At 40.6% G+C, this 26,598-nt stretch overlaps 1 protein-coding gene across 1 annotated transcript; it reads left to right on the plus strand.

The window, feature by feature from the left end:
• On the plus strand, positions 1-26,598 carry GLO1 (glyoxalase I). Its single transcript, XM_006074733.4, has 6 exons — positions 1-198; positions 17,583-17,665; positions 20,286-20,426; positions 21,263-21,330; positions 22,241-22,330; positions 25,135-26,598. Exons 1-6 carry the CDS (start codon positions 115-117, stop codon positions 25,221-25,223), a joined length of 555 nt encoding a protein of 184 aa, XP_006074795.1. The 5' UTR covers positions 1-114; the 3' UTR covers positions 25,224-26,598.

Consider the following 26,598-nt stretch of genomic DNA (forward strand, 5'->3'; position numbering starts at 1 on the left):
GCCCGCCCCGGGGCGCAGTCGCGCCGGCGCTGGTGAAAAGCGCTTAGCAGCGGGCGGAGTGTGGATACCTCTTGCATTCACGGGGACTATCGTCCGTGATACAGCAGTGCGGCCATGGCAGAACCACAGCCCGCGTCCGGCGGCCTCACCGACGAGGCTGCCCTCAGCTGTTGCTCCGACCCGGACCCCAGCACCAAGGTGAGCGCAGAACCTAACTTTCCCGAGTCGGGGCCCTCTCTGCGTGGCCCCGCTGGGGCCCCCAGAGGGAGCAGTTCCGAGGCTCAACCAGGCCCGGCTTGGGCTGGATGATTCGAACTCTGGACTTGAACCTCATCCGGCCGCCGCTGCAGTTCCGCTCGCCTTGGACGGATCGGAGTGGGCTGGGAAGAGGGCCAGGGGTGTCCCAACAGGAGATCAGAGAAAGCATCAGTTTCTTTTAAGTTGTTTGAAAGACTGTGACCCTGCTTGCTTTACCTTGTTTGACTTGGGACAGTTACCTGAAACGGTGGCCCAGCCAGGATCAGAGCCCTTGTCTGTGGGTTGTGAGTGTTCCCCAGGTCAATAGCCCTGGCGGGTAAGAGCAGTTTCAGAACTCAAGTCTTGGTCGAAGGTGTCTACGTGCCGGCTCCTCCCAACCTGGATGATTTTTCTTTATTTATTTTTTCTTAAAAAAAAAAATTATTTTTATCGATTTGCGGCGTGTCTTAGATGTGGCAGGCGAACTCCTAGTTGTGGCGTGTGGGATCTAGTTCTTTGACCAGGGATCCATCGGGAGCCTCTTATGTTGCGAGTGCAGAATCTTAGCCACTGGACCACCACGGAAGTCCCGGTCATTTTTCTGTAACTGCCCTGGCTCCGGGTTTAACTCCTCCAAACCAATATGATGGTCCCTGACTTTAACCGCGCCCAGAATTTCGCTTTGGTTTGGCCTTTAAAGTTGTTAACAGCTTTACACCTCTGCCTGGGCTTAGTGCCCCACAGGAGGGATGTTAGAATCCTGGAGTTTAGATCCAAAGAGAATCACGGAAATTCCTTCAGTGATCCTCTTATTGCAGCTGAGACCCATTGAGAGGAATGGTTGCATAGGAAGGCTTTTCAGCTTGCTTTAACGTGTTTGTACTGAGAGTCAGAGTAACTCACTCAGGTGTGGTGCCTACAGGCCTTATCAAGCTCAGACAGGGCAGCCACTCCGGGGTTTGCTCCAGCATACTCAACGCTGTCTGCATTTATTTTACTAGATAAGCTCTAATTCCTTGAGGACTGAGTGTGTGCTTTGTACAGACCTTTAAGACCAGTTGCTGACTTTATTCCTTGCTTGCTTTTTACATTCAGGGTGAAGAGTCAAACACTTCTAATTGCTAAAGCCTTTGACTAGCACCTGATAATACTTAGCTTAGGAGAAATGTTAGTCACTGCAAGACTAAGGGGGAAGAAATAAATATATACATTTCCTCTCACACTTATCTTATTTTTACACCCTTTAATGTTAAATACCTTGTTATTTCACATAATACCGATTGAGTTATTCAGTGTAAATTAATTTCCCAGATAACTGGACATTTTATATACTGGACTATTAAAAAAAAATTACAAAGAGAGCTTGATGAAATTGATTGAATACAATCGGTGTGATCTTAATTTATGCATTCTTAATTTAAGTAGATTTCTCTTGATTTGAAGGAATTATTTTTGGGAATTAGTCATTTTCACTCTTGAGGTGCCATATGGGGGACATAAAATGGACTATGTAATATTAATAGTAGCTGGTATGTGTTGAGTTGTGCCAGGCCCTTGTTTGTTAAGTGTATGTGCTTAGTTGCTCAGTCGTGTCCAACTCTTTGCGACCCCATGGACTGTAGCCCACCAGACTCCTCTGTCCATGGGATTCTCAAGGCAAGAATACTGGAGTGGATTGCCATCCCCTTCTCCATTGTTAAGTACATTATTTCATTTAATCCTCACAACTATTCGAGGAAGGCATACTCATTTCCATGTTACATTTAAGTAGACAATGGCACAGTGGTGCTGAGTAATTTGCCTAGGGAGAGCCCACACTCTAGTCTCCACCCTGTTCTGCTTCTAGATACTGACTATAGTGTTTTGAAACTTAACACAAGGAAAGCGTAAATTCAATGATCATTGATCATCTGATATATGTAAAGAAGATGATAGGTACCTTGGGAGATATTGAGATGACAAAAAGATGAAGTTCCTTCCTGCACCAAACATACACCAACTATAACATAAGGTGGAACTGGGATTATATATATTGGAATTATAAAGCACTGTGGGAGCACAGAAGATAGAGATTTTCAAGGGTTGCATCTCTTGTTGTTCAGTCCCCAAGTCGTGTCTTTCCAACCCCATGGACTGCTGCACACCAGGCTTCCTAATCCTCTGCTCTCTCCCATAGTTTGCCCAAATTCATGTCCATTAAGTTGTTGATGCTATCTAATTATCTTATCCTCTGCCACACACTTCTCCTTTGCATTCAGTCTTTCCCAGCATCAAGGTCTTTGCCAGAGAGTCAGCTCCTCCCATCACGTGGCCAAAGTATTGGAGCATGAGCTTCAGCATCAATCTTTCCAATGAATATTCAGGATTGGTTTCCTTTAACATTGACTGATTTGATCTCCTTGCTGTCCAAGGAACTCTCATGTCTTCTCCAGCAGCTCCATCCCTGGGTTGGGAAGATCTCCTGTAGAGGGAAATGCTACCCATTCCAGTATTCTGGCCTGGAGAATCCCATCGACTGTATAGTCCATGGTATCGCAAAGAGTCAGACATGACTGAGCAACTTTCACTTTCACATTGCTGATTCATGTTGAGGTTTGACAGAAAACAACAAAATTCTGTAAAGCAATTGTCCTTCAATTAAAAAATGAATAAATTAAAAATGTTACAAATGCCAAAAAAAAAAAAAAAAAAGGAAACATCAATTCTTCAACACTCAGCCTTCTTTATAGTCCAACTCTCACAGCCGTATGTGACTACTATGGCAGAACCACAGCTTTGACTATACAGACCTTTGTTGGCAAAGTGATGTCTCTGCTATTTAATACGGTGTCTAGGTTTGTGGCACTAGTGGCAAAGAACTCGTCTGCCAGTGCAGGAATCATAAAAAGACACAGGTTCATTCCCTGGGTCAGGAAGGTGCCCTGCAGAAGGGCATGGCAACCCACTCCAGTATTCTTGCCTGAAGAATCCCATGGACAGAGGAGCCTGGCAGGCTACTGTCCATAGGGTTGCAAAGAGTTGGACATGTTGAAGTGACTTAGCATGCACTAGGTTTTTCAGAGCTTTCCTTCCAAGGAAATGTCTTAATTTCATGGCTGCAGTCACTGTCCAGAGTGATTTTGGAGCCCAAGAAAATAAAATCTGTCACTGCTTCCAATTTGTCACCTTCTATTTGCCAAGAAGTAAGAAAGCTGATTGCCGAAGAATTGATACTTTTGAATTGTGGTGTTGGAAAAGACTCTTGAGAGTCCCTTGGACTGCAAGGAGATCCAACCAGTCCATTCTAAAGGAGATCAGCCCTGGGTGTTCTTTGGAAGGAATGATGCTAAAGCTGAAGCTCCAGTACTTTGACCACCTGATGTGAAGAGTTGACTCATTGGAAAAAATTCTGATGCTGGGAGGGATTGGGGCAGGAGGAAAAGGGGACAACAGAGGATGAGATGGCTGGATGGCATCACTGACTTGATGGACGTGAGTTTGAGTGAACTCCGGGAGTTGGTGATGGACAGGGAGGCCTGGCGTGCTGCGATTCATGGGGTCGCAAAGAGTCGGACACGACTGAGCGACTGAACTGAACTGATGGGACCAGATGCCACGATGTTAGTTTTTTGAACGCTGAGTTTCAAGCCAGCTTTTTCACTCTCCTCTTTTTCATCCTCATCAAGAGGCTCTTTAGTTCTTTTTCACTTTCTGCCACTAGAATGGTATCATCTGCATATCTGAGTTTGTTAATATTTCTCCCAGCAATCTTGATTCCAACTTGGGATTCATCTATCCTGGCATTTGACATGATGTTCTGCATATAAGTTAACTAGGCAGAGTGACAATGTACAGCCTTGTTGTACTCCTTTCCCAATTTGGAACCAGTCTGTTGTTCCATGTCCCGTTCTAACTGTTGCTTCTTGACCCATACACGGGTTCCCCAGGAGTCAGGTAAGGTGGTCTGGTATTCCCATCTCTAAGAATTTTCCACAGTTTTTTGTGATCCACATAGTGAAAGGCTTTAGTATAGTCAATGAAGCAGAAGTGGATGGATTTTTTTTTGGAATTCTCTTGCTTTTTCCATGATCCAACGATTGTTGGCAATTTGATCTCTGGTTTCTCTGCCTTTTCTAAACCCAGCTGGTACATCTCAAAGTTCTCAGGGGTACTGCTGAAGCCTATCTTGAAGGATTTTGAGCATAACTTTGCTAGCATGTGAAATGTGCGCAATTGTATGGTGGTTTGAACATTCTTTGGCATTGCCCTTCTTGGGGATTGGAATGAAAACTCACCTTTTCCAGTTCTGTGGCCACTGCTGAGTTTTCCAGATTTGCTGACATTTTGAGTGCATCATTTTAACAGCATCATCTTTTTGGATTTGTAATAGCTCAGCTAGAGTTCCATTGCTGCCACCTGCTTTGTTTGTTATATGCCTCCTAAGGCCCACTTGACTTCACACTCCAGGATGTCGTGCTGCAGGTCAGTAGCATCTATAGTATGATGTATAATCAGGGTACTTGGAGGCTGAAGGCCTACGTTTGAATCCCTAATTCTATCATTGGCCATAATGATCTTAGCAGGACACTTGGGCCGAGTTTGTAAAAGCAGCAGAAACAAAGCTGCTATAAGGATAAAATGTATCTATGATCTCTAAACTATGAAAAGCAATACAATTCAAGGTTGTATTTCAACTGTGGGTATCAGGGAGTGAGTCAAGCAGAAGGTGGGGGTGAGCCTAGACCTTGAAAGATAGATGGGATCCCAGCATCACACAGAAGATGGTTGCATGGGAGGGCTTCTAGGTGGAGGAGACATCTGAGCAAAACTGTGGTGAGGTGACAGAAGGATGCAGTGTGAAACGTGTTTTGAAGAAATGAGTTATGTGTTTTTGGTTCAGGTTATTTAAGCAGTGGTAGAGAAGACTGGTGGGCTGCTGTCTATGGGGTCGCACAGAGTCGGACACAACTGAAGCGACTTAGCAGCAGCAGCAGTAGCAGAGAAGACTGGAATGGTAGGTTGAAGCCAGATCTTGGAGAGAGCCTGGAGTGTCACTTCTAAGAAAATTGGATTTCGTATAGTTAGTGGGGAACCACTGAGGGATTCAAATCATTGTGTAGAATAGATTGGAGAGATCTAAGCCTAGAGATGATGAGGACACCTAAAAGGTGAGAAAAGTGATGAGGACCTGGTTTGGAAAGGAGAGAGCAGTGGTAGAAGGTCAACTTGTTTGTTGATCATTTGCATCTTTGTCAAAGAGGCAGATCAAAGAATATATAGCTACACCACATCCCGGGCAGAATTACTAACTTGCTTCAAAAAGCCAATGCTTCTATCGCCAAGTAGTGATCTCCTGACATTCTGTTTACTGTCTCTGTCAGTCCTCTTTGATACAGTTACTTGATGTCCCTTCCCATCTGAGTGGTAGATGAGGAGATCAGGGAATACTTTTAGTGTTGGTGACACTTCAGTTTAGTTCAGTCGCTCAGTCGTGTCCGACTCTTTGCGACCCCATAGGCTGCAGCACGCCAGGCCTCCTGTCCATCACCAACTCCTGGAGTTGGCTCAAACTCATGTCCATCGAGTCAGTGATGCCATCCAACCATCTCATCCTCTGTCGTTCCCTTCTTCTCCCACCTTCAATCTTTCCCAGCATCAGGGTCCTTTCCAATGAATCAGTTCTTCGTATCACATGGCCAAAGTATTAGAGTTTCAGCTTCAGCATCAGTCCTTCCAATGAGTATTCAGGACTGATTTCCTTTAGGATGGACTGGTTGGATCTCCTTGCAGTCCAAGGGACTCCCAAGAGTATACTCCGGCACCACAGTTCAAAAGCATCAATTCTTTGGCGCTCAGCTTTCTTTATAGTCCAACTCTCACATCCATACATGACTACTGGGAAAACCATAGCTTTGACTAGACAGACCTTTGTTGGCAAAGTAATGGCTCTGCTTTTTAATATGCTGTCTAGGTTGGTCATAACTTTTCTTCCAAGGAGCAAGCGTCTTTTGATTTCACGGCTGCAATCACCATCTGCAGTGATTTTGGAGCCCCCCAAAATAAAGTCTCTCACTGTTTCCATGAAGTGATGGGACCAGATGCCATGATCTTCGTTTTCTGAATGTTGAGTTTTAAGCCAACTTTTTCACTCTCCTCTTTCACTTTCATCAAGAGGCTTTTTAGTTCCTCTTCACTTTCTGCCATAAGGGTGGTGTCGTCTGCATATCTGAGGTTATTGATATTTCTCCTGGCAATCTTGATTCCAGCTTGTGCTTCATCCAGCCCAGCGTTTCTCATGATGTATTCTGCATATAAGTTAAATAAGCAGGGTGACAATATACAGCCTTGATGTACTCCTTTCCTGATTTGGAACCAGTCTGTTGTTCCATGTCCGGTTCTAACTTTTGCTTCCTGACCCGCATACAGATTTCTCAAGAGGCAGGTCAGGTGGTATGGTATTCCCATCTCTTTAAGAGTTTTCCAGTTTGTTGTGATCCATACAGTCAAAGACTTTGGCATAGTCAATAAACAAAAGTAGATGTTTTTCTGGAACTCTTTTTGCTTTTTCGATAATCAAAGGGATGTTGGCAATTTGATCTCTGGTTCCTCTGTCTTTTCTAAATCCAGCTTGAACATCTAGAAGTTCACGGTTCATGTATTGCTGAAGCCTGACTTGGAGAATTTTGAGCATTGCTTTACTAGCGTGTGAGATGAGTGCAATTGTGCAGTAGTTCGAGCAGTCTTTGGCATTGCCTTTCTTTGGGGTTGGAATGAAAACTGACCTTTTCCAGTCCTGTGGCCAGTGCTGAGTTTTCCAAATTTGCTGGCATATTGAGTACAGCACTTTGACAGCATCATCTTTTAGGATTTGAAATAGCTCAACTGGAATTCCATCACCTCCACTAGCTTTGTTCGTAGTGATGCTTCCTAAGGCCCACCTGACTTTGCAATCCAGGATGTCTGGCTCTAGGTGAGTGATCATACCATCGTGATTATCTGAGTCATGAAGATCTTTTTTGCATAGTTCTTTGTATTCTTGCCACCTCTTCTTAATATCTTCTGCTTCTGTTAGGTCCATACCATTTCTGTCCTTTATCGAGCCCATCTTTGCATGAAATGTTCCCTTGGTATCTCTAATTTTCTTGAAGAGATCTCTAGTCTTTCCCATTCTGTTGTTTTCCTCTTTTTCTTTACATTGATCACTGAGGAAGGCTTTCTTATGTCTCCTTGCTATTCTTTGGAACTCTGCACTCAAATGGGTACATCTTTCCTTTTCTCCTTTGCCTTTCATTTCTCTTCTTTTCACAGCTATTTGTAACACACCCTCAGACAACCACTTTGCCTTTTTGCATTTCTTTTTCTTAGGGATGGTCTTTATCCCTGTCTCCTGTACAGTGTCACGAACCTCCGTCCATAGTTCTTCAGGCACTCTGCCTATCAGATCTAATCCCTTGAATCTATTTGTCACTTCCACTGTATAATCTTAAGGGGTTTGATTTAGGTCATACCTGAATGGTCTAGTGGTGTTGCCTACTTTCTTTAAGTCTGAATTTGGCAATAAGGAGTTCATGATCTGAGCCACAGTCAGCTCCCGGTCTTGTTTTTGCTGACTGTATAGAGCTTCTCCATCTTTGGCTGCAAAGAATTTAATCAATCTGATTTCGGTATTGACCATCTGGGGATGTCCATGTGTAGAGTCTTCTCTTGTGTTGTTGGAAGAAGGTGTTTGCTATGACCAGTGCTTTCTCTTGGCAAAACTTTATTAGCCTTTGCCCTGCTTCATTCTGTACTCCAAGGCCAAATTTGCCTGTTCCTCCAGGTAGCTCTTGACTTCCTACTTTTGCATTCCAGTCCCCTAGTCCCCTGTAATGAAAAGGATATCTTTTTTGGGTGTTAGTTCTAGAAGGTCTCGTAGGTCTTCACAGAACTGTTCAACTTCAGCTTCTTCAGCATTACTGGTCGGGGCATAAACTTGGATTACTGTGATATTAAATGGTTTGCTTTGGAAATGAACAGAGATCATTCTGTCATTTTGAGATTGCATCCAAGTACTGCATTTCAGACTGTTTGTTGACTGTGATGGCTACTCCATTTCTTCTAAGGGATTCTTGCCCACAGGAATCTCCTGTTTGACCACTTCCAATTTGCCATGATTCATGGACCTAACATTCCAGGTTCCTATGCGATATTGTTCTTTACAACATTGGACTTGACTTCCATCACCAGTCATATCCACAACTGGGTGTTGTTTTTGCTTTAGTTCTGTCTCTTCATTCTTTCTGGAGTTATTTCTCCCTTGATCTCCAGTGGCATATTGGGTACCTACCGACCTGGAGAGTTCATCTTTCAGTGTCCCATCTTTTTGCCTTTTCTTACTGTTCATGGGGTTCTCAAGGCAAGCATACTGGTGACATTTATGTTGGGTTTTACCGAATACAAAGGAGGTAGCTAGGTAGAATTGGGTGCAGGGATTGAGGGAAGAAAAACGGAAAGGAAAGAATAAGGACAGTGGCTAGATGGGTGAATGACTTTTCTTGGTAGAGAGAACTGTAGTTTATATAAAAGCACAGTGACAATAGAGAACCGGTGCAAGGGCCTGCAAGTATACAACGAGACTGAAGTTATAAGGCAGTGGAGTTAATGGTGAGGTACACAAAGCAATTACTGGGATTCTCAGAAAATATGAGCATTCCCACTTGGTTCATTTTTCTCATCCTGCGAAGATTTTTGTTTGGCAAATATATTTTTAATATATTTGTTTTTTTCAGTATATTTCTGTGTATAATTAAAAAAAGATATATATATGTATATACACACACACACACACACACACACACACACTTATGGTGGGTGCATGCTCTTTTTTTTTTTTTAACTGCTAAGAGTATGAGATCAGAGCCATTTAAGATGACCAGTTTAGTGGAGTAATGACAAAAGATGAAGTTAGAGAAGTATGCAACAACTGTATGCGCTTGCTTTGGGGATTTTCTTCTTAAAGCTGTAAGGCACCATTGAAATTCTGATCTTTAACCCAGAAATGACACAACTGGGTTTTTATTATAGAAAGCTCAGTCTGGTAGCGTTATTGGAATTCTGGATTGCATCACTCTGGATTGCATTTGGGTTTGAACTGTGGTGTTGGAGAAGGCTCTTGAGAGTCCCTTGGACTGCAAGGAGATCCAACCAGTCCATTCTAAAGGAGATCAGTCCTGGGTGTTCTTTGGAAGGAATGATGCTAAAGCTGAAACTTTAATACTTTGGCCACCTCATGCAAAGAGTTGACACATTGGAAAAGACTCTGATGCTGGGAGGAATTGGGGGCAGGAGGAAAAGGGGACGACAGAGGATGAGATGGCTGGATGGCATCACCGACTCGATGGACATGAGTTTGAGTGAACTCTGAGAGATGGTGATGGACAGGGAGGCCTGGCGTGCTGCGATTCATGGGGTTGCAAAGAGTCGGACACGACTGAGCGACTGAACTGAACTGAACTGAAGTTCACAAGAAGCAGACAGACCTGGGAGGCTTCTTTTTTTTTTTTTTTTAATGTGGATCACTTCCAAAGTCTTTATTGAATTTGTTACAATGTTGCTTCTGTGTTTATGTTTTGGTTCTTTTGGTGGCAAGGCTTGTGGGGTCCTAGCTTCCCAACCAGGAATCAAACTGCACCACCTGCACTGGAAAGCGAGCTCCTGACCAAGGAGACCAGCAGGGAAGCCCCTCCAGGGAGGTTTGGACAGTCGCTCAGGCAGGAAGTAGTGAAGACATGAGCAAGGTAGTAGTGATCATTGGAGAGGCAAGGAGAAAGATTCCAGAGGGACTTGAGCAGTCAGGTTGATCCAGTCCAATCCAATGCTTGGATTGAGTTACAGAAGGAGTGGCAGAAAGAAACTAGGAAGATTCCATATGTCTGACTTGGGCTAACATGGGATTCTAGAGACATTTCCTGAGGGGGATGTATTAATCAGATCAGATCAGATCAGATCAGTCGCTCAGTCGTGTCCGACTCTTTGCGACCCCATGAATCCCAGCACACCAGGCCTCCCTGTCCATCACCAACTCCAGGAGTTCACTCAGACTCACGTCCATCGAGTCAGTGATGCCATCCAGCCATCTCATCCTTTGTCATCCCCTTCTCCTCCTGCCCCCAATCCTTCCCAGCATCAGAGTCTTTTCCAATGAGTCAACTCTTCGCATGAGGTGGCCAAAGTACTGGAGTTTCAGCTTTAGCATCATTCCTTCCAAAGAAATCCCAGGGCCCATCTCCTTCAGAATGGACTGGTTGGATCTCCTTGCAGTCCAAGGGACTCTCAAGAGTCTTCTCCAACACCACAGTTCAAAAGCATCAATTCTTCGGCGCTCTTCAGCCTTCTTCGCAGTCCAACTCTCACATCCATACATGACCACAGGAAAAACCATAGCCTTGACTAGACGAACTTTGTTGGCAAAGTAATGTCTCTCCTTTTGAATATGCTATCTAGGTTGGTCATAACTTTCCTTCCAAGGAGTAAGCGTCTTTTAATTTCATGGCTGCAGTCACCATCTGCAGTGATTTTGGAACCCAGAAAAAAAAGTCTGACACTATTTCCACTGTTTCCCCATCTATTTCCCATGAAGTGGTGGGACCGGATGCCATGATCTTCGTTTTCTGAATGTTGAGCTTTAAGCCAACTTTTTCACTCTCCTCTTTCAGTTTCCTCAAGAGGCTTTTTAGTTCCTCTTCACTTTCTGCCATAAGGGTGGTGTCATCTGCATATCTGAGGTTATTGATATTTCTCCCGGCAATCTTGATTCCAGTTTGTGTAAATAGTAGGAGTGTTTATCTGGGCTGTGATTAATTTGATATTTGACTCAGGTGGAAATGAGTAGACAGATGGAGATGTAAATCCAGAGCTGAGGTTAGAGGTATGGGCTGGGGAATACAGACTTGGGAATCAAAAGCAATAGTTGGTAGTAGAAATTCTGGGGTATATTTTATAATAATAACAACAAGAGCAATAGTAAGTGAGTAACTTACTCTGAGACAGAACTCTGCTAAGCACTTACATGCATTTCCCCATTTATTTTCCAACTCAGCCCTAAGAGCTGAAAACCATTATTACTTCCATTCTAAAGATGTGAAAACTGATGTTCAAGAAAAGTAATGATTTACTCAGGGTAACAGTGATAGAGCCAGCATTTGAACCACATTGCCTCTGAAGAATTATTAATATTTCTTTCCTACTTGTGTATGTTTTTCTCCCTTTGCATGAGATTTGAAAGGCCTCATGATACTGAGGGCTTCCAGGACATTCCTGTTTCTTTTATTTGTTGTAAGAGTAGTCGGGTGCAGGTATGTTTACAAATACCATAGGTAATTTTTAAAATAAAACTAATTTCCTTTGTGTCTCCTACCTGTTTTTGTCTTCCTTATTTATAGGTTAAATATACTTGCAGTATGTTGTTAGCTGTTGAATGGGAAGAAGGAAAGAACCACATGAAATCAATTTAGATAGGACAATAAGTGTAGAGGAAGTGGCTGAATTATTTTCTGGAACAACTGTTATTCTCTGACATAGGTTGAATCAGAGAAGTAATAGTAGGAAAAAGATAGTAAAAAAAAAAATGTGTCATAGCATAGTATATCAACCATGTGCTCCAGCTGTCACATAGTAAATAATCTTCCCCTCAAATACACTTCTTTTTCCAAAATGAACTTTCACAGAAGGCAATTGCGATTTTTTTTTAAAGTCAGGAAAAAGCAAAACTTTATCTGTTTCTAATTCATAGGAGATGTGACACCTAGGGGTTAAAAGTTAGGCTTTTTTCCCTTGATAAGAATCTGACCTTTGGTTATCTCTAGCTCTCTTTCCTCGGAGAAGGCAATGGCACCCCACTCCAGTACTCTTGCCTGGAAAATCCTATGGATGGAGGAGCCTGGTAGGCTCCAGTCCATGGGGTTGCTAAGAGTCGGGAACAACTAAGCGACTTCACTTTGACTTTTCACTTTCATGCATTGGAGAAGGAAATGGCAACCCGCTCTAGTGTTCTTTCCTGGAGAATCCCAGGGACGGGTGAGCCTGGTGGGCTGCCGTATGGGGTCTCACAGAGTCGGACACGACTGAAGCGACTTAGCAGCAGCAGCCGCAGCTCTCTTTCCTACAAAAATGCTATTTGCTACTTGGCAATATTGCTTTCGGTAGAAATAACTTGACTGGAAGGTTGCATCTGCAAAGGGAGAATTATAAATATCTAATATAGCTTTGGGTGTGCCTGAATTCAGTGACTCTTATCACTGTCCCATGTGAAAATTCTGAAAGCTGTGCCTGTGGAGTTGCTACTAGAGATAGTGATACACAGGGCTTCGACACCAGGGTGATTCCCACTCCTGCCCTAACGTGGATCTTCTCCCTGCACCCGAGCTGTATAGATTCTTTTCCAAACTCTTGCTGAAGAGAGACACCTAACACCACTCTGTTGGTAAACTGTGTTTTCCTGACGGATAGCCTTCTAGCCTATAGTTGTCTTGTGACTCTGAATGCTTAGTTGAACCTGAAGAAGACCCTTTGCTGGGGGGTAATGCATCACATTTGAAAATTCATTGGGAGAGAGAGTTGATAGGCTCCATGGAGAGTTGGCCTCAGTGTTATTAAGACCAGAACACACAGTTCAGATAAGTATAAAAATTTCTGAAAGTTTAGCTAATGCAAGATTGAAACTTTTATCCTGAGGTTGCACCTATTCAGTCACATCTTCAGGATCCACTTTTAATTTTAGTTCTCTTGTTATTTCCACCACATCTGCAGTTATTTCCTCCACTGCAGCCTTGAACCTCTCAAAGTCATCTGTGAGGGTTGCAATCAGCTTCTTTCAAACTCCTATTAATGTTGATACTCTGACCTCTTCCCATGAATCACCAATGTTCTAGATGGCATCTAGAATGGTGAAGCCTTTCCAGAAGTTTTTCAATTTACTTTGCCCAAATTCGTTAGAAGAATCATCATCTATGACAGCTATAGCCTTACAAAATGTATTTCTTGAAGAATAAGTCTTGAGAATCAGAATTACTCCTTGATGTATGGACTGCAAGAATGGATATTGTGTTAGCAGTCATGGAAACAAAATTAATCTCATTGTTCACCTCCGTCAGAGCTCTTAGACGGCCAAGTGCATTTTGAATGAATGTATTAAAGGAATCTTATTTTTTTTCTGAGCAGTAAGTCTCAACTGTGGGCTTAAAATATTCAGTAAACGATGTTGTAAGCAGATATGCTATCATCCAGGCTTTATTGTTCATTTATAAAGACCACAGGCAGAGGAGATTCAGCATGATTCTTAACAACCCTAGGATTTTCAGAATGGTAATGAGCATTGGCTTCAACTTAAAGTAACTAGCTGTTTTTGCTCCTACAAGAGAACGAGCCTATCCTTTGAAGCTTCGAAGGCATTGACTTTTCTCCAATTGTGAACGTCCTAGATGGCATCTTCTTCCAATAGAAAGCTGTTTCATCTACATTGAAAGTCTGTTTAGTGCAGCCACCTTCGTTCATTATCTTAGTTAGATCTTCTGGATAACTCACTGCAGCTTCTACATCGGCACTTGCTACTTTACCTTGCACTTTTATGTTATGCAACTAGCTTCTTTACTTAAACTTCATGAACCAACCACTGATAGCTTCAGACTCTGCTTCTGTAGCTTCCTCACCTCTCTCTGCCCTCTAGAATGGGAGAGAGAGCCTTGCTCTGGATGAGGCTTTGGCTTGAGGGAATGTTGTGACTGGTTTGATCTTCTATCCAGATCTCTAAAACTTTCTCCATATCAGCAATAAGGCTGTTTTACTTTCTTATCATTTGTGTATTCACCAGAGTAGCACTGTTAACTTCCTTAAAGAGCTTTTTCTTTGTCTTCACAACTTGGCTAACTTGGTGCAGGAGGCCTAGCTTTCAGTCTGTCTTAGGTTTTGAAACACCTTCCTCGCTCAGCTTAATCATTTGTAGCTTTTGATTTAAAATAAGAGACGTGGAGCTCTTCCTTTCATTTGAACTCTTAGAGAGTGCACAGTTATGAATTGATGTAATTTCAGTATTGTGTCTCAGGGGATAGGGCAGCCTGAGGATGGGGAGAGAGGTGGGGCAGTGGTCGGTCAGTGGAGTAGTCAGAACACGCACAAGGTTTTTCCATTAAGTTTGTCATCTAATGTGGATGTGGTTCATGGCACCCCAAAACAATCACAATAATAGCATCAAAGATCATTGATCACAGATCATCATAACAAATGTAATGAAAAGTTTGAAGTATTGTGAGAATTACCAAAATGTGATCAGGGCTACAAAGTGAGCAAATGCTGTTGGAAAAGTATCACTGATAGACTTGTTGGACACAGGATTGTTACAGACCTTCAATTTGGGGGAAAAAACCAACCAGTATCTGTGAACTATAACAAAGTGATGTGCAATGAAATGAGTTATGCTTATATAAAGCAAAAATAGAAAGACTCTACAAAGCAGAGAGAAGAAGGCAGACTGGTTAGGGACTTTGAAACCCTAGGAACCTCATGGCAGTAAGTTTCCTGGGTTTTCTCTCTGCCTCATATAGCCCAGACTTAGAGCTAAAGAAGCTAGTGATCTGGAAATGCCAATGGATGCACACACAAAAAAGCCAAATGAATGCCTACTCTCTCTACCCACAGGACCAGGAAATACACAGTATTTCCTGATAAGTCAGAAAACTTCTAGACAACAAGTGCTCTACTACAGTCAAATCCCATAGAGAAAACAGTGGCCTCAGCCACACCTGTGCCAGCAGAGGCTGAGTGGGGAGTTTAGTCTTCCAGCCAACTGGCTATAATAAGGTGCTCAACCTCCCCGTGCTACGGTAGCATCAGAGAAGACTAGGGAGCGATGATTTCGTCTTGCCAGGCAGTAACAATCTTTCCCCTCATCCTGTTATCAGTGGAGAAACACGGAAAACCTAGCATTCTGCCCCGGCCCAGCAGTGGAAATATTTTAAGACAGTTATAAATCAGAGAGAGGAAAGGGATATAAGGAGAGAGAAGGTTTCTACACTTCACTCAAACCATTTTATGATGATGCCAAATGCTGTGTAAGTTACAACTGATATAGATCAGTGGAAAAGAGTAGAACCCAGAAATAAACTCACTAATAAAAACTCAACAAATTTTTCACAGAGATGCAAAAGTAATTCAGTGGAGAAAGGATAGATTTTTTGAACAAATAGTGCTGGAGCCATTGGACATTCGTAAAAAGTGAAGCCCTACGTTCACGTTTTATACCAAAAAAAAAAGTCCATTTAAAAGTGCTTAAGGGGACCTTGACCTTGATCCTTTGGTTCACTCCCGGCTCCACTTTTTATAGTTTTGTCAGGATTATATTGTAGGCACATAGTACATGTACTAGAAACATCCCTGATTGGACCTTTAACGTTTTTGCACAGTAGTCTTAAATTAATTAAATTTGGAAATTGCCCTCTCCCACTCCTGCAAAAGACTGATTATTTCTATTATTCTTTCTTTTTGTAAGACAGAGGAGCAAATCTTTGTTGCTTAGCAGTTAACCGAGAAAACCTGAAACTTTTTGAGCATAAAAGACATCTTTTACTGTTCTGAATTTAGAGCATAATAAGGGAAAGACATCCCTGGGGGCTCAGTTGTAACGAATCCACCTGCAATGCAGGCAATGAGGATTCGATCCCCAGGTTGGGAAGATCCCCTGGAGAAGGAGATGGCAACCCACTCCAGTATTCTTGCCTGGGAAATCCCAAAGACAGAGGAGCCTGTCAGGCTGTAGTCCATGGGGCTGCAAAGGTTGGACATGACTTGGCAACTGAACATCCAAAAGGAGAGACAAAGTTAAAAACTGTCCCATGAGATAAGACATCAACTTTTTAGGCACAAGTCTTTTTTTTAGACACAAGATATATTTATTTCAAACAATATTTTAGAACAATAGCAATAAACAGTGATTTTTAGTAACTTTTAAAGAAACTTTTTTCCAAAATCATTTGAGTGTGTATCAGAAGTAACAGAGTGGTTTAACATTCTGTTACAGAGAGTTAACAGAATGTTTTGGTAATAAAAAGAAAACTGTTACCTGAGCATAGAATAGCTAAATCATTTTATAAAAAGCAAACCCTGCTTGTTTTTTAAAATATCATCCAAATAATACTTTGGCAGCAAAGGATTTATATGCCTTTACTTTTATGAATAAACCCATTAACATTGAATGTATTTGTTAATCTTTTTGCCATATATAGACTTTTTTTTAAGGTTAAATGATTTTGGAATTTATATTACTCTGTGTTTTCTTAGAAATAATGTATTTATCTTATTAAGCCTTCTCAATCAGAAAAGTGGTGTATCTTTCCATTTTCTAAACTGTTTTTGCCATCTTTATTGAGATAAAATTGACATATAACATGTATGTCATAATATCGTATGTATGTCCACATATTTCTAAAACAGCATTTTAAATGTCTTCATATATTCTATTATGCCTGTGTTAAAGCAGGAGACGCAGGTTCAGTCCCTGGGTCGGGAAGATCCCCTAAAGAAGGAAATGGCAACCCACTCCAATATTTTTGCCTGGGAAACCCCACGGACAGAGTAGCCTGGTGGGCTACAGTCCATGGGGTTGCAGAGAGTCTAACATGACTTCGCTACTAAGCAACAACAACTAGTTTATCTAACTATTTCTTCATTGTTAGAGGCAGTTTAGCAAGGTGGTTGAAAGCAAGGACTTTGGAACCAAACTGTTTGGACTGAGGTTTTTTTTTTCTCTGCCAGTTACTTTCTCAATAGTAAAATGGGGATGGTATAATATATACATTATATATATATAATATATATATCATAAGGAGGGTTGTTATGAAGATCATATAAGTTAATTTCTATAAATCATTTAGAACAGTATTTGGAACACAGTTACTTCGTAAATGCTGTGATGAATGTCTTTATACATAAATCTTTGTCAAAGTTTCTAATTATTTCCTTAGATAGATTTTTAGAAGGGCAATATCTTGATCAATGAGTATGAACTCTTTAGGATTCTTGAGATCCGGATTGCTGCTTAAAAAGATTTTAGGATAGAATAGAAATAGGGATAGGATAAACAGGGTTGTTGAACTTGTTTTACAGAACTTGGCACAAAAATCTATAGAAAAGAAAAAAATTTAAAAAACCCAACTCTTTGACCGAGCTACACAAATTTGAGCATAGCTTTTATGGACTGAACAGAAGCAATAATAAAGCCATGATGGACTGAGGGATTGCAATGGTGGACTGTTGGTATCTTGTTACAGAAAGCAAAGCTAATGTTGGTAACAAGTAGTAAAAATTAAAGGTGCTTAATACATACTGTTTCCCCTTAGGATTTTCTCTTGCAGCAGACCATGCTGCGAATTAAGGATCCTAAGAAGTCACTGGATTTTTATACGAGAATTCTTGGAATGACGTAAGTAAACTGTTGGTACCTGTGATGTTTAAATACATAGCTTTGCAAATATAGGCAGTGTTTTCAGATCTGTTTTAAAAATAGATGAAAGTTTGCTTCAGAGGTCACAAAAGTGCTTTTGGCCAGGAGTCTGGGACTAGGCTTGACTGACTGGCCAGGGCTTCCGTCAGGTTCCTGTCCTTTCTCCCAGTCAGGTTCACTGAGCAGCAAGACACCAATGCTTGCATTTTCTCTAACTCCCTTCTCACTGAGAGCTGCCAGTTAAATCCTTAACGTGCCCAGACCATTTTGATGTTATGGCCACTCTTAGCCTCTTGTTTTCTTCAGAAAAGATATAGCTATAAAGACACATTATTTAGAAAATTTAGTGAGTTTACCTAAAGTTGACCATCTGTCCCATCTTATAGGATATGTTCTCTTTTTCCAAATAAGTAATATTCACGATTTGATACCTTTAACATATTTGCTTTACTTGATTTGTTTCCCTAAATAATATGAGGGTTTTTATTTATTTCTGGTAGTATAGATACATGCAGAGTAAAATAATCTTTAATTTACTGCCTAGATAACCTTCATTGACATTAAGAGAAAACGTCAAGTAATACAGTATATGTCTATATTTAGAAAATCTGACTGCTTCCGAGAAATACAAAGTGAAAAATGACAGCCTCCCTCTCCTAGTTCTCTTCAAAGATAACTGCTGTTAACAGTTTCTTGTCATTCTTTCCAGAAAAAGTGGTTTTGCGCATAGCTCAGTCGGTAAAGATTCTGCCTGCGATGCAGGAGACCTGGGTTGGATTCCTGGGTTGGGAAGATCCCCTGGAGAAGGAAATGGCAACCCACTCCAGTGTACTTGCCTGGAGAATCCCATGGACAGAGGAGCCTGGCAGTCTGCAGTTCATGGGATCACAAGAGTCGGACACAACTTAGCTACTAAAGCACCATGACATATTTAAAGGACATAATGAAACAAATGTATTGAACGTCTGCTATTTGCCAGGCCCTTTATATGTTCTTTCATTCAGTCTTCACAAAAGGCTTATGATATAGCTTATATTTCCATTTTACATGGAAGAAACCAAAGCTTAAAGGCATTAACTCACGGCACCAAATCCCACAGTGGGAAGATGGCAGAGCTGGAATTTGAATCCAGGTCCAAACAACTCCAATGTTGACATTATTTTTAAAGAGCCCCCAGTAGAGTACTCAGATGGTGAAGAATCTGCCTGCAATACAGGAGATCTGGGTTCGATCCCTGGGTTGGGAAGATCCCCTGGAGAAGAAAAGGGTAATCCATTCCAGTATTCTTGCCTGGAGAATTTCATGGACAGAGGAGGCTGGTGGCTACAGTCCATGGGGTTGCAAAGAGTCGGACACGACTAAGTGACTAACACAGGAGTACAACTTGATGTTATAGTGAAAGATAATGCTGTGCTGAGAAGAGCAATGTACAACAGATTCAAGTGTTCCATTTGATTGGTCTGTAAGAGCTTAGGCAGTCTGCTTTGGTAGGTGCAGAGATAGTTTTTTGTGATTGGAGTATTTTAGTTGTATGACACTTAATCATAAACATGTTTGAGTAAGAGCTATTTGTGATGTGTTAATGGGTAGATCTTAGTGGGCCAAGGCATATTACATAGCAGTCATAAGTAGAAGATTTGGAACAGAACTCTAGAAACTTTTTATTTGCTATGCTTCAGTCATTCCCTCTTATTGGTGTTGAATGAAGTCATTTTTGAGCATTTAATCCTCCGTAATCTAAAGAAAACTATACTGTGTGTATCCTCATTCCACCCTACTCCTTGCGAAATAACGTCACACTCTAAGTTCATTTTAAAAGCCACAGCTTTGTTGAATCTTCTTCAGAACCTCAGGATGCAGAATTCATGCACTTCCTCTCACAAACAGTCTCTCCTTTTCCACTGCTCTTTTCAACCTACAAAAGAAACTTAAGTCTTCTGTATTGTAGGATAATTGTCGCTCTCTGCTCTCTTGCGGTCCATCCCATCATTATGACTGTCTGTACAGATAGACCCCACTCGCTCACCTCCATTCTCCAGCCTCTGCTGTGCGTGCTGGTGAAACTGCCCTCACAGGACCTTTCTGTATCTCCTCACCTCTCCTCAAACTTAATCCTCTCTGACCTTTCTGCAGTATTTGATACTGTCAACCACTTTATTGTGGACATTCATGTCTTCTGTGATATTAATCTGCCCTCTCTTAACACCTGTCCTCACCTTATCTTCCTAGGAGTTTTGGCTCAGTAACTGAATGCCATATATCCTAAAGGTGTGAGATATCATTTTTTCCACTGAAAAACAAAATTTTCTTTTGAAGATATCTTTTGACACTTATCCAGGTACCATAAATCCAGCTAATTTTCATTGTATTTGAAGAACTGATGAATTACAAGTTTACATTTAATTTTTTAAAATTTCACTGATATTTACAGATAAGTTTTTTAATTAGACTTTTTTATTGATTTTTCCTTGCTTTTTCTATTAAAACAGCCTCACTGTGTACTGTTCTTATTCTCAGTAGAACTTGAATATCGTCATGTTGATTTTAGTATTAATCGACTTTTCCTGTAAGTTGAGTCAGGCTTGTTGTTTAATTTCAGACTACTCCAGAAACTTGATTTCCCCACTATGAAATTTTCACTGTATTTCTTGGCTTATGAGGATAAAAATGACATCCCAAAAGATAAAGATGAAAAAGTAGCGTGGGTATTCTCCAGAAAAGCTACACTTGAACTGACACAGTAAGTATGAGTCTTTATTTTGTTTATATATTCTACATTTTTTTTGGAAGCTTTTTTTTTTTTTTTTTTTTAAACTTTTCCCCCTTACTTACCAGCTTAATTCAAACTGGGTCTTATCTAACCACTTTCCATTTGAAACAATATCTTTGAGTATTTTTTCATGGATCTTTGTATTGTTCTTATGGTTCAAGTAGGGCAAATGAGATCATTTGCAGAGAATGTAATAATGAAATGGCAAGATGTTTGTCAAACTGTAGCTAATGAGTGTTTGGATACTACAGCTGAGAATGTCATAGGCATTCTCCTTTCTGTTTTATTCTGTATGCTGTTTTTGTGCAGTCTTTAAAAATTAACAAAACAGATTTGTTTCAGGGTGTGCTATTTCATGTGTCTCCTGAATCAGAACAGCCCTGGAGTCAGACAGACCTGGCTTGAGTCTTGCCTCTGATCACAGCTCTGTGACCCTGATCAAGTTATACCACCTCCCTAAGTGGCAGTCTCATTTGTAAAATGGAGATACTCAGATCTAACCCATGCAGCTGTTTTGAGGGCTTCATGAAATATAAAGTACATAGCACAATGAATGGTAGTTGCTATTATTATCATTTTTATTCTTATCCAGATGCCTAGTTTTATTGTCTCCTTAGTCTAGTTCATCATTCTTTGCCTATTTGCTCTTTCTGTTGTTGAAAACTTAACGTGTACAGTAGCAGAGATTAGACCAAGTATATTAAGTAGCATATATACATGGAAAGATTTCAAAGATTGTTGCAGCTTTCTTTTCAGAATTTCTGTTCTCCAGGTCACTTAGAATTATGTTTTCTCTCCATCTGTAGCAATTGGGGCACGGAAGATGATGAGACCCAGAGTTACCACAGTGGCAATTCAGACCCTCGAGGATTTGGTACGTTTGCCTATTTGTGTGTAATACACTTGTATGGTTTTGTGATTTTGCATTGGGTACCTATTTATGGTTATAAGCAATCTAAAACATTAATTTTTAGATTTTTGTTAGTGTGGCTATTTTTATTTTCCACATGTAAGTTGTGTCCAACTCTTTGTGACCCTATGGACTTACACCCTGTGGAATTAGACAGAGGACTAATTCCTCTGTCTGTGGAATTCTCCAGGCAAGAACACTGGGGTGGGTAACCATTCCCTTCTACAGGGCATCTTCCTAACCCAAGGATTGAACTTGTGTCTCCTGCATTACAGGAGGATTCTTTATCATCTGAGCCACCAGAGAAGCCTAATTTTATTTAGGAATATAATTTCATCATGTCAATCTAAACTTTACATTTATTTTCTCACCATGGTTTCATTTTTCAGTCTCAGTACTGTATTTCCAGTAGACTTTTAAATTAAAGAACAAAACCAAAAATGATGGTTAATAATAATCCTAATTTCTGCTAGTATACACTTCTGGCTTAATCTAAAATCTCTCAATCAAATGCCAGGATTATCAGTTTAAATGGACTGGTATATAGTCATTATCAACAATTAGCTTATTAAGCATGAATAACGGATATCGTTTTTTTAAGTAGGTTATTCTTAACAGATTGAACTATTTATGAGCAAATATTGGGCTTATGTCAAATAATTTATAATGTAGAGCAACTAATTATTATACCCAGCCACTTAGATTCTTGTTCTTTAATATTTTATAGGTTTTGAACCAACTTGATTCAGTCTGTTTACAGATGCCTTGTGTTTTGAAATTAACTAGTTTGGGAAGCCACTTGTGGCCCATGGATACCCTGTTGTAATTTTTCCTTCTTTCTCTCTGCCTTGTTTTGGGGGCGGTTTTACCTAAGGTCACATTGGAATTGCTGTTCCCGATGTTCATGGTGCTTGTAAAAGATTTGAAGAACTGGGAGTCAAATTTGTCAAGAAACCTGATGATGGTGAGTCTGCTACTTGTTTTCTTCAGGCCTCTCTTTAGTTGTGTGACATTTACTACGCACTCACAGAGGGTCCTGTTGTAGTTAAACCTTTTGGTTGCAAGTGACTTTGAATCCTACTCCAACCAGCTTAAGGAAAGAGAAATGATTGGAAGCACACTGAGTTACCTTAGGAAACCGGAAGGCAAACTCGAGGGTGGCTTCACATGGGACTAATCGCAGGATCTGGAGAGCCGTCAAAGACCGAGGCCGCCTCTCCACCCCTCAACCCTGCCCATTTCTCAGTGACCACCAGCTTTTACTATCTCAGGTCTATCTAGCCACCCAAAAACTAAGTTCCTTAAAGTCTGTTTCTTCTGCTCTTAATGTAACTACAGCAAGTCTGTTCAGTTCATAATTATTTGGTTTTTCTTTTTCATCCTTTTACAACTTTCTCATGTCCTTATGATTTAGGTATGTCTCTTGACAATAGTATGTACCTGGATTTTGTTGGATTTACATGTATTATAATTATTTTATTTAGATCTATTTTTGCCATCCCATTTTATTTTTTAAATTTTTAATTTGGAATATTTCACTGTTTCATTTCCATCTTTTTTTTTTTTTTAATTCCAATTAGGAGATTTGCTATCTAAAAATCATCCTCCCCAGTAAGACAAGAACTTGCTCCCTTCTACCTCCATTATCTTACTATACCCAGGCTGGGATAGTATTGATTTATTTTTCTTTTTTCTTTGGCTGTTTTTTTAAGATAATAAATATGTAAAGGTATATATTTTTTCTCCATGTATCTCTTGCTGTAACATCTTTTGGATTTTTCTGTCCCTTTATTAAGTACCTCAACCAACACTGCTTTCAAAGGGTTTGTGAGGCAGAACTCTTGAGGCATTCCATATACCCCAGAACCTCGCCTTTATATATATATATATAAATGACAGTTTTGTTGTCTATAAACCTTAGGTTTATTTTCCTTCAGTCTTGAAAATACAACTCTGTTGTCTTATTTTTCCTATCCAGTGTTGCTGCTGAAAAATCTGCTAATTTGTGTTCCTTTGTATATTTTCTTCTGTTTTGTCCTAAAAGCTTTTTATATTTGTTTTCTTTGTCCTTGACTTCCTTCTGGGGATTTCTTCAAACTGGCATACTAATTAGCTAATTTTTCCTCAGATGTATCTGTTCTTATATTCGTCTTTTGTATTCTCATCTATTGTGTTATTTCACCTATTATAATTTTGATTTCTAATTTTTGCTGATTTTCTTTAATATTTTCTTATTCTTATTTCATATTGGTTATATTTAATATTCCTCATTGCTTTTACATATTTCAATAGTTCTTGGTCCATCAATCTCATATTTGTTCTTCAGTTAGAATTTATAATCCATTGTTTGTTTTATAGTTATATTCCTCAAATTCTTATTATTTTGGTCTCAGAGATTTGGGGGGGTTTGTTTTTGTTTTTTTACTGAAACTATTAGCTATTCCAACCATCAGTTCAGTTCAGTTCAGTCGCTCAGTTGTTTCCGACTCTTTGTGACCCCATGAACCGCAGCACGCCAGGCCTCCCTGTCCATCACCAACTCCAGGAGTTCACCCAAACCTATGTACCTTGAGTCGGTGATGCCATCCAACCATCTCATCCTCTGTCGTCCCCTTCTCCTCCTGCCATCAGGCAATGTGAATGGGGGAAGACCAGACCTTGGTTCTTAAAATTCCAAGTGATCTCAGGGACATGTGCAGGGCAGAGAGAGAAAATAAGAGTTAAGACAAATACTTCACATTCTGTAGTCATATCCTTTTCCTGCTTTGTCCCTGATGTAGTATTTGTAGGAGACGCTCCTGGCATTGTTTTTCCCTAACCCTGGTTGTGTGGCACGTGTAACCTCTGGGAGATGAGTTGCTCCCCGCCTGTTTTTCTGCCCTTACCTACTCCCGAGGACATCTGAACCAGTCGTTCGAACCCCCCACACTGTGGGAGTAGGTGCTGAGGCCCAAGGCACTGGGAGAAGCAAGAGCCAAACTAGCAAAACTCCTTGTTTATTCTCCCACAGCCACGATGGACTGCCTTGTGGTCTGGCCACAAGTACCGCCTTCTACACAAAGTGGGTTAAAATAGTCACCACCTCACCCCTACCATTTCTCTCCCCAACTGTCACATCAGAGGCATCATACTTTTTCCCCCCCATTTTTTATCTGTGTTCCTCTGAAGCTGATCTTGAGGAGAGGAGCCAGAGATAAGAGTCAAACTAATTCAGCATCTTGGTACCAAAATAAGTTTCTGAGGTCACACTTTTTCCATTTAGGCAAACAACTCTGCTCCTAGACCTCTCAGTCCCAGTTATGAAGTCCTGGGAGAAGGAATCTGATTGGCACAGCTTGGGTTACACAGAATAGTGTATGACCAAGCATCTGGGTCCCTTGGCTGGCTAGATGCGCCATGCTACTGGCTCCCTTGAGCATCTGTTTTCTTTTTCCTCTTTAAAATAAGACAGTTTCTGTGACTACTCAACTAGTTGCATGAAGTTACATTGTGCAGGTGAAGTAGTTACCTGATGCCTACAAGATACAGCCAGTCCCACTGTTTATTTCAGGAGAGTTGGTTTACAGCTGTGTGTACAAGATAAAATATGTCATTCTGAAACTCGTGCATCTGGCCACACCAATAGATTTTTTGAAGTTAAAACTATAGACGAAATAATGTAATTAACTAAAATGCAAAATAAAATTTGAATTAATAAACATTATTTTAAATTTTTATATATATATATTTTTAGGTCTCTCAAATCATGAAAATTATTTTGTTTTACAGGTAAAATGAAAGGCCTGGCATTTATTCAAGATCCTGATGGTTACTGGATTGAAATTTTGAATCCCAACACAATGATAACTATTAATTAGTTCTGTGAGAATGCTGATTTGAAATTTCAGTAGAGACATTGTAGAAGGTAAAACAGGAAATCATGTGATTCAAGATATTCAGATAACAGAAGCATCCAGGACTGATGGATCCTTGTCCCAACTCAGATTATTCTTAAATCTATCTCCCTTTACTCTTTCAGCTGTTTCCCCCAACTGTTCAGTCATCCTAGTTTTAATGTAGTGCCTTGTCTTATGTCCTTGAATATAGTTGTATAACTTTACTTTTTTAGGCAATAATTAGAACAGTTCCCTTCAGAGGCTGCATTTGCCTTCCATCTCCTGAAGAGATACAAGTCTACAAGTCTGCCTTTGAACCATCATTTAAAATAAAAAAAAACACTGAACATGTTTTTGTTATGGTTACCTTCTGGGGTTTCAGTTCCTCAGAAGTAACTTTTCACAATGAGAAGTTAAAAACCCTGAACAAAAATGAAGCTTCACGTATATTTCAAATAGTATAAAGTTTATTTTACAAAAGAGAAGTGACTCTCGGGAGAAATTTAGAATCATGCTGACACGGATGCAGATAGAAATACTAATTTCTTCTTTATAGAGTACTCTGAAAGTTCAAGGACTAGCCTCTTTAGGAATGGGGAGGAGGATGGGAATATTATATACTGGTTATGCAGACACAAACTAGACTGTCACATACTTTATCTCACTTAATCCTCCACAGTGTCCTGTGAGATAGAAAGCAGGCTAACATGCAAAATCAATGAATCCAAGGCAATATAAATAGGCTCAAGTACTCAAGATCTCATCATCGTCATCACTTTTAGTATTTAGCTGTACCTCACAACATCTCCTTCATTAGTCTTCTTTGTAAAAGCCTTCAGGGAGTTTGAGCATTGCCCTCTCAGCTTTGGAGGCTTGAGTACCATGGTGGGGAAGAAGCAGTGGAGGAAGTCAGGAGCACACGGCTGCTCTGGAATGCCCAGCCATCCCTGTGCAAGTGGTGCTTGTGTTACTTGTGAAAAGCCCCTACCCCAGGGTCTTCCGCATGGCAGCAATCATGTAGGCTACGTTACGTTCAGTGATGACATAACTTAGTTACCAGAAATCAGCTCAGTGGTCTTCCTTGCCATGACTGATATTTGATGGGTTTTTAAAACCAAACTGATGTTGAATATTTCTTATGGCACAGATAATAAGAACATCCAGTTTATGGCTTAACTCCATTTAGATTTTTTTTTTGCGTGCGGACACTATCGGAAGACCTTTGGATAGGCCATGCCAACTGTGCTTACGCTGTTAGAAGCATTTTATATTTCCTTTTTGGATGGAATGGGTTTATGTGAGCTATTTGAACAAGTGGCAATACTCAGACTGAAATAAAATTTTAGATAAGACTATG

The sequence above is a fragment of the Bubalus bubalis genome, chromosome 2, assembly GCF_019923935.1.
Source record: "Bubalus bubalis isolate 160015118507 breed Murrah chromosome 2, NDDB_SH_1, whole genome shotgun sequence".
Taxonomy (NCBI): Eukaryota; Metazoa; Chordata; class Mammalia; order Artiodactyla; family Bovidae; genus Bubalus; species Bubalus bubalis.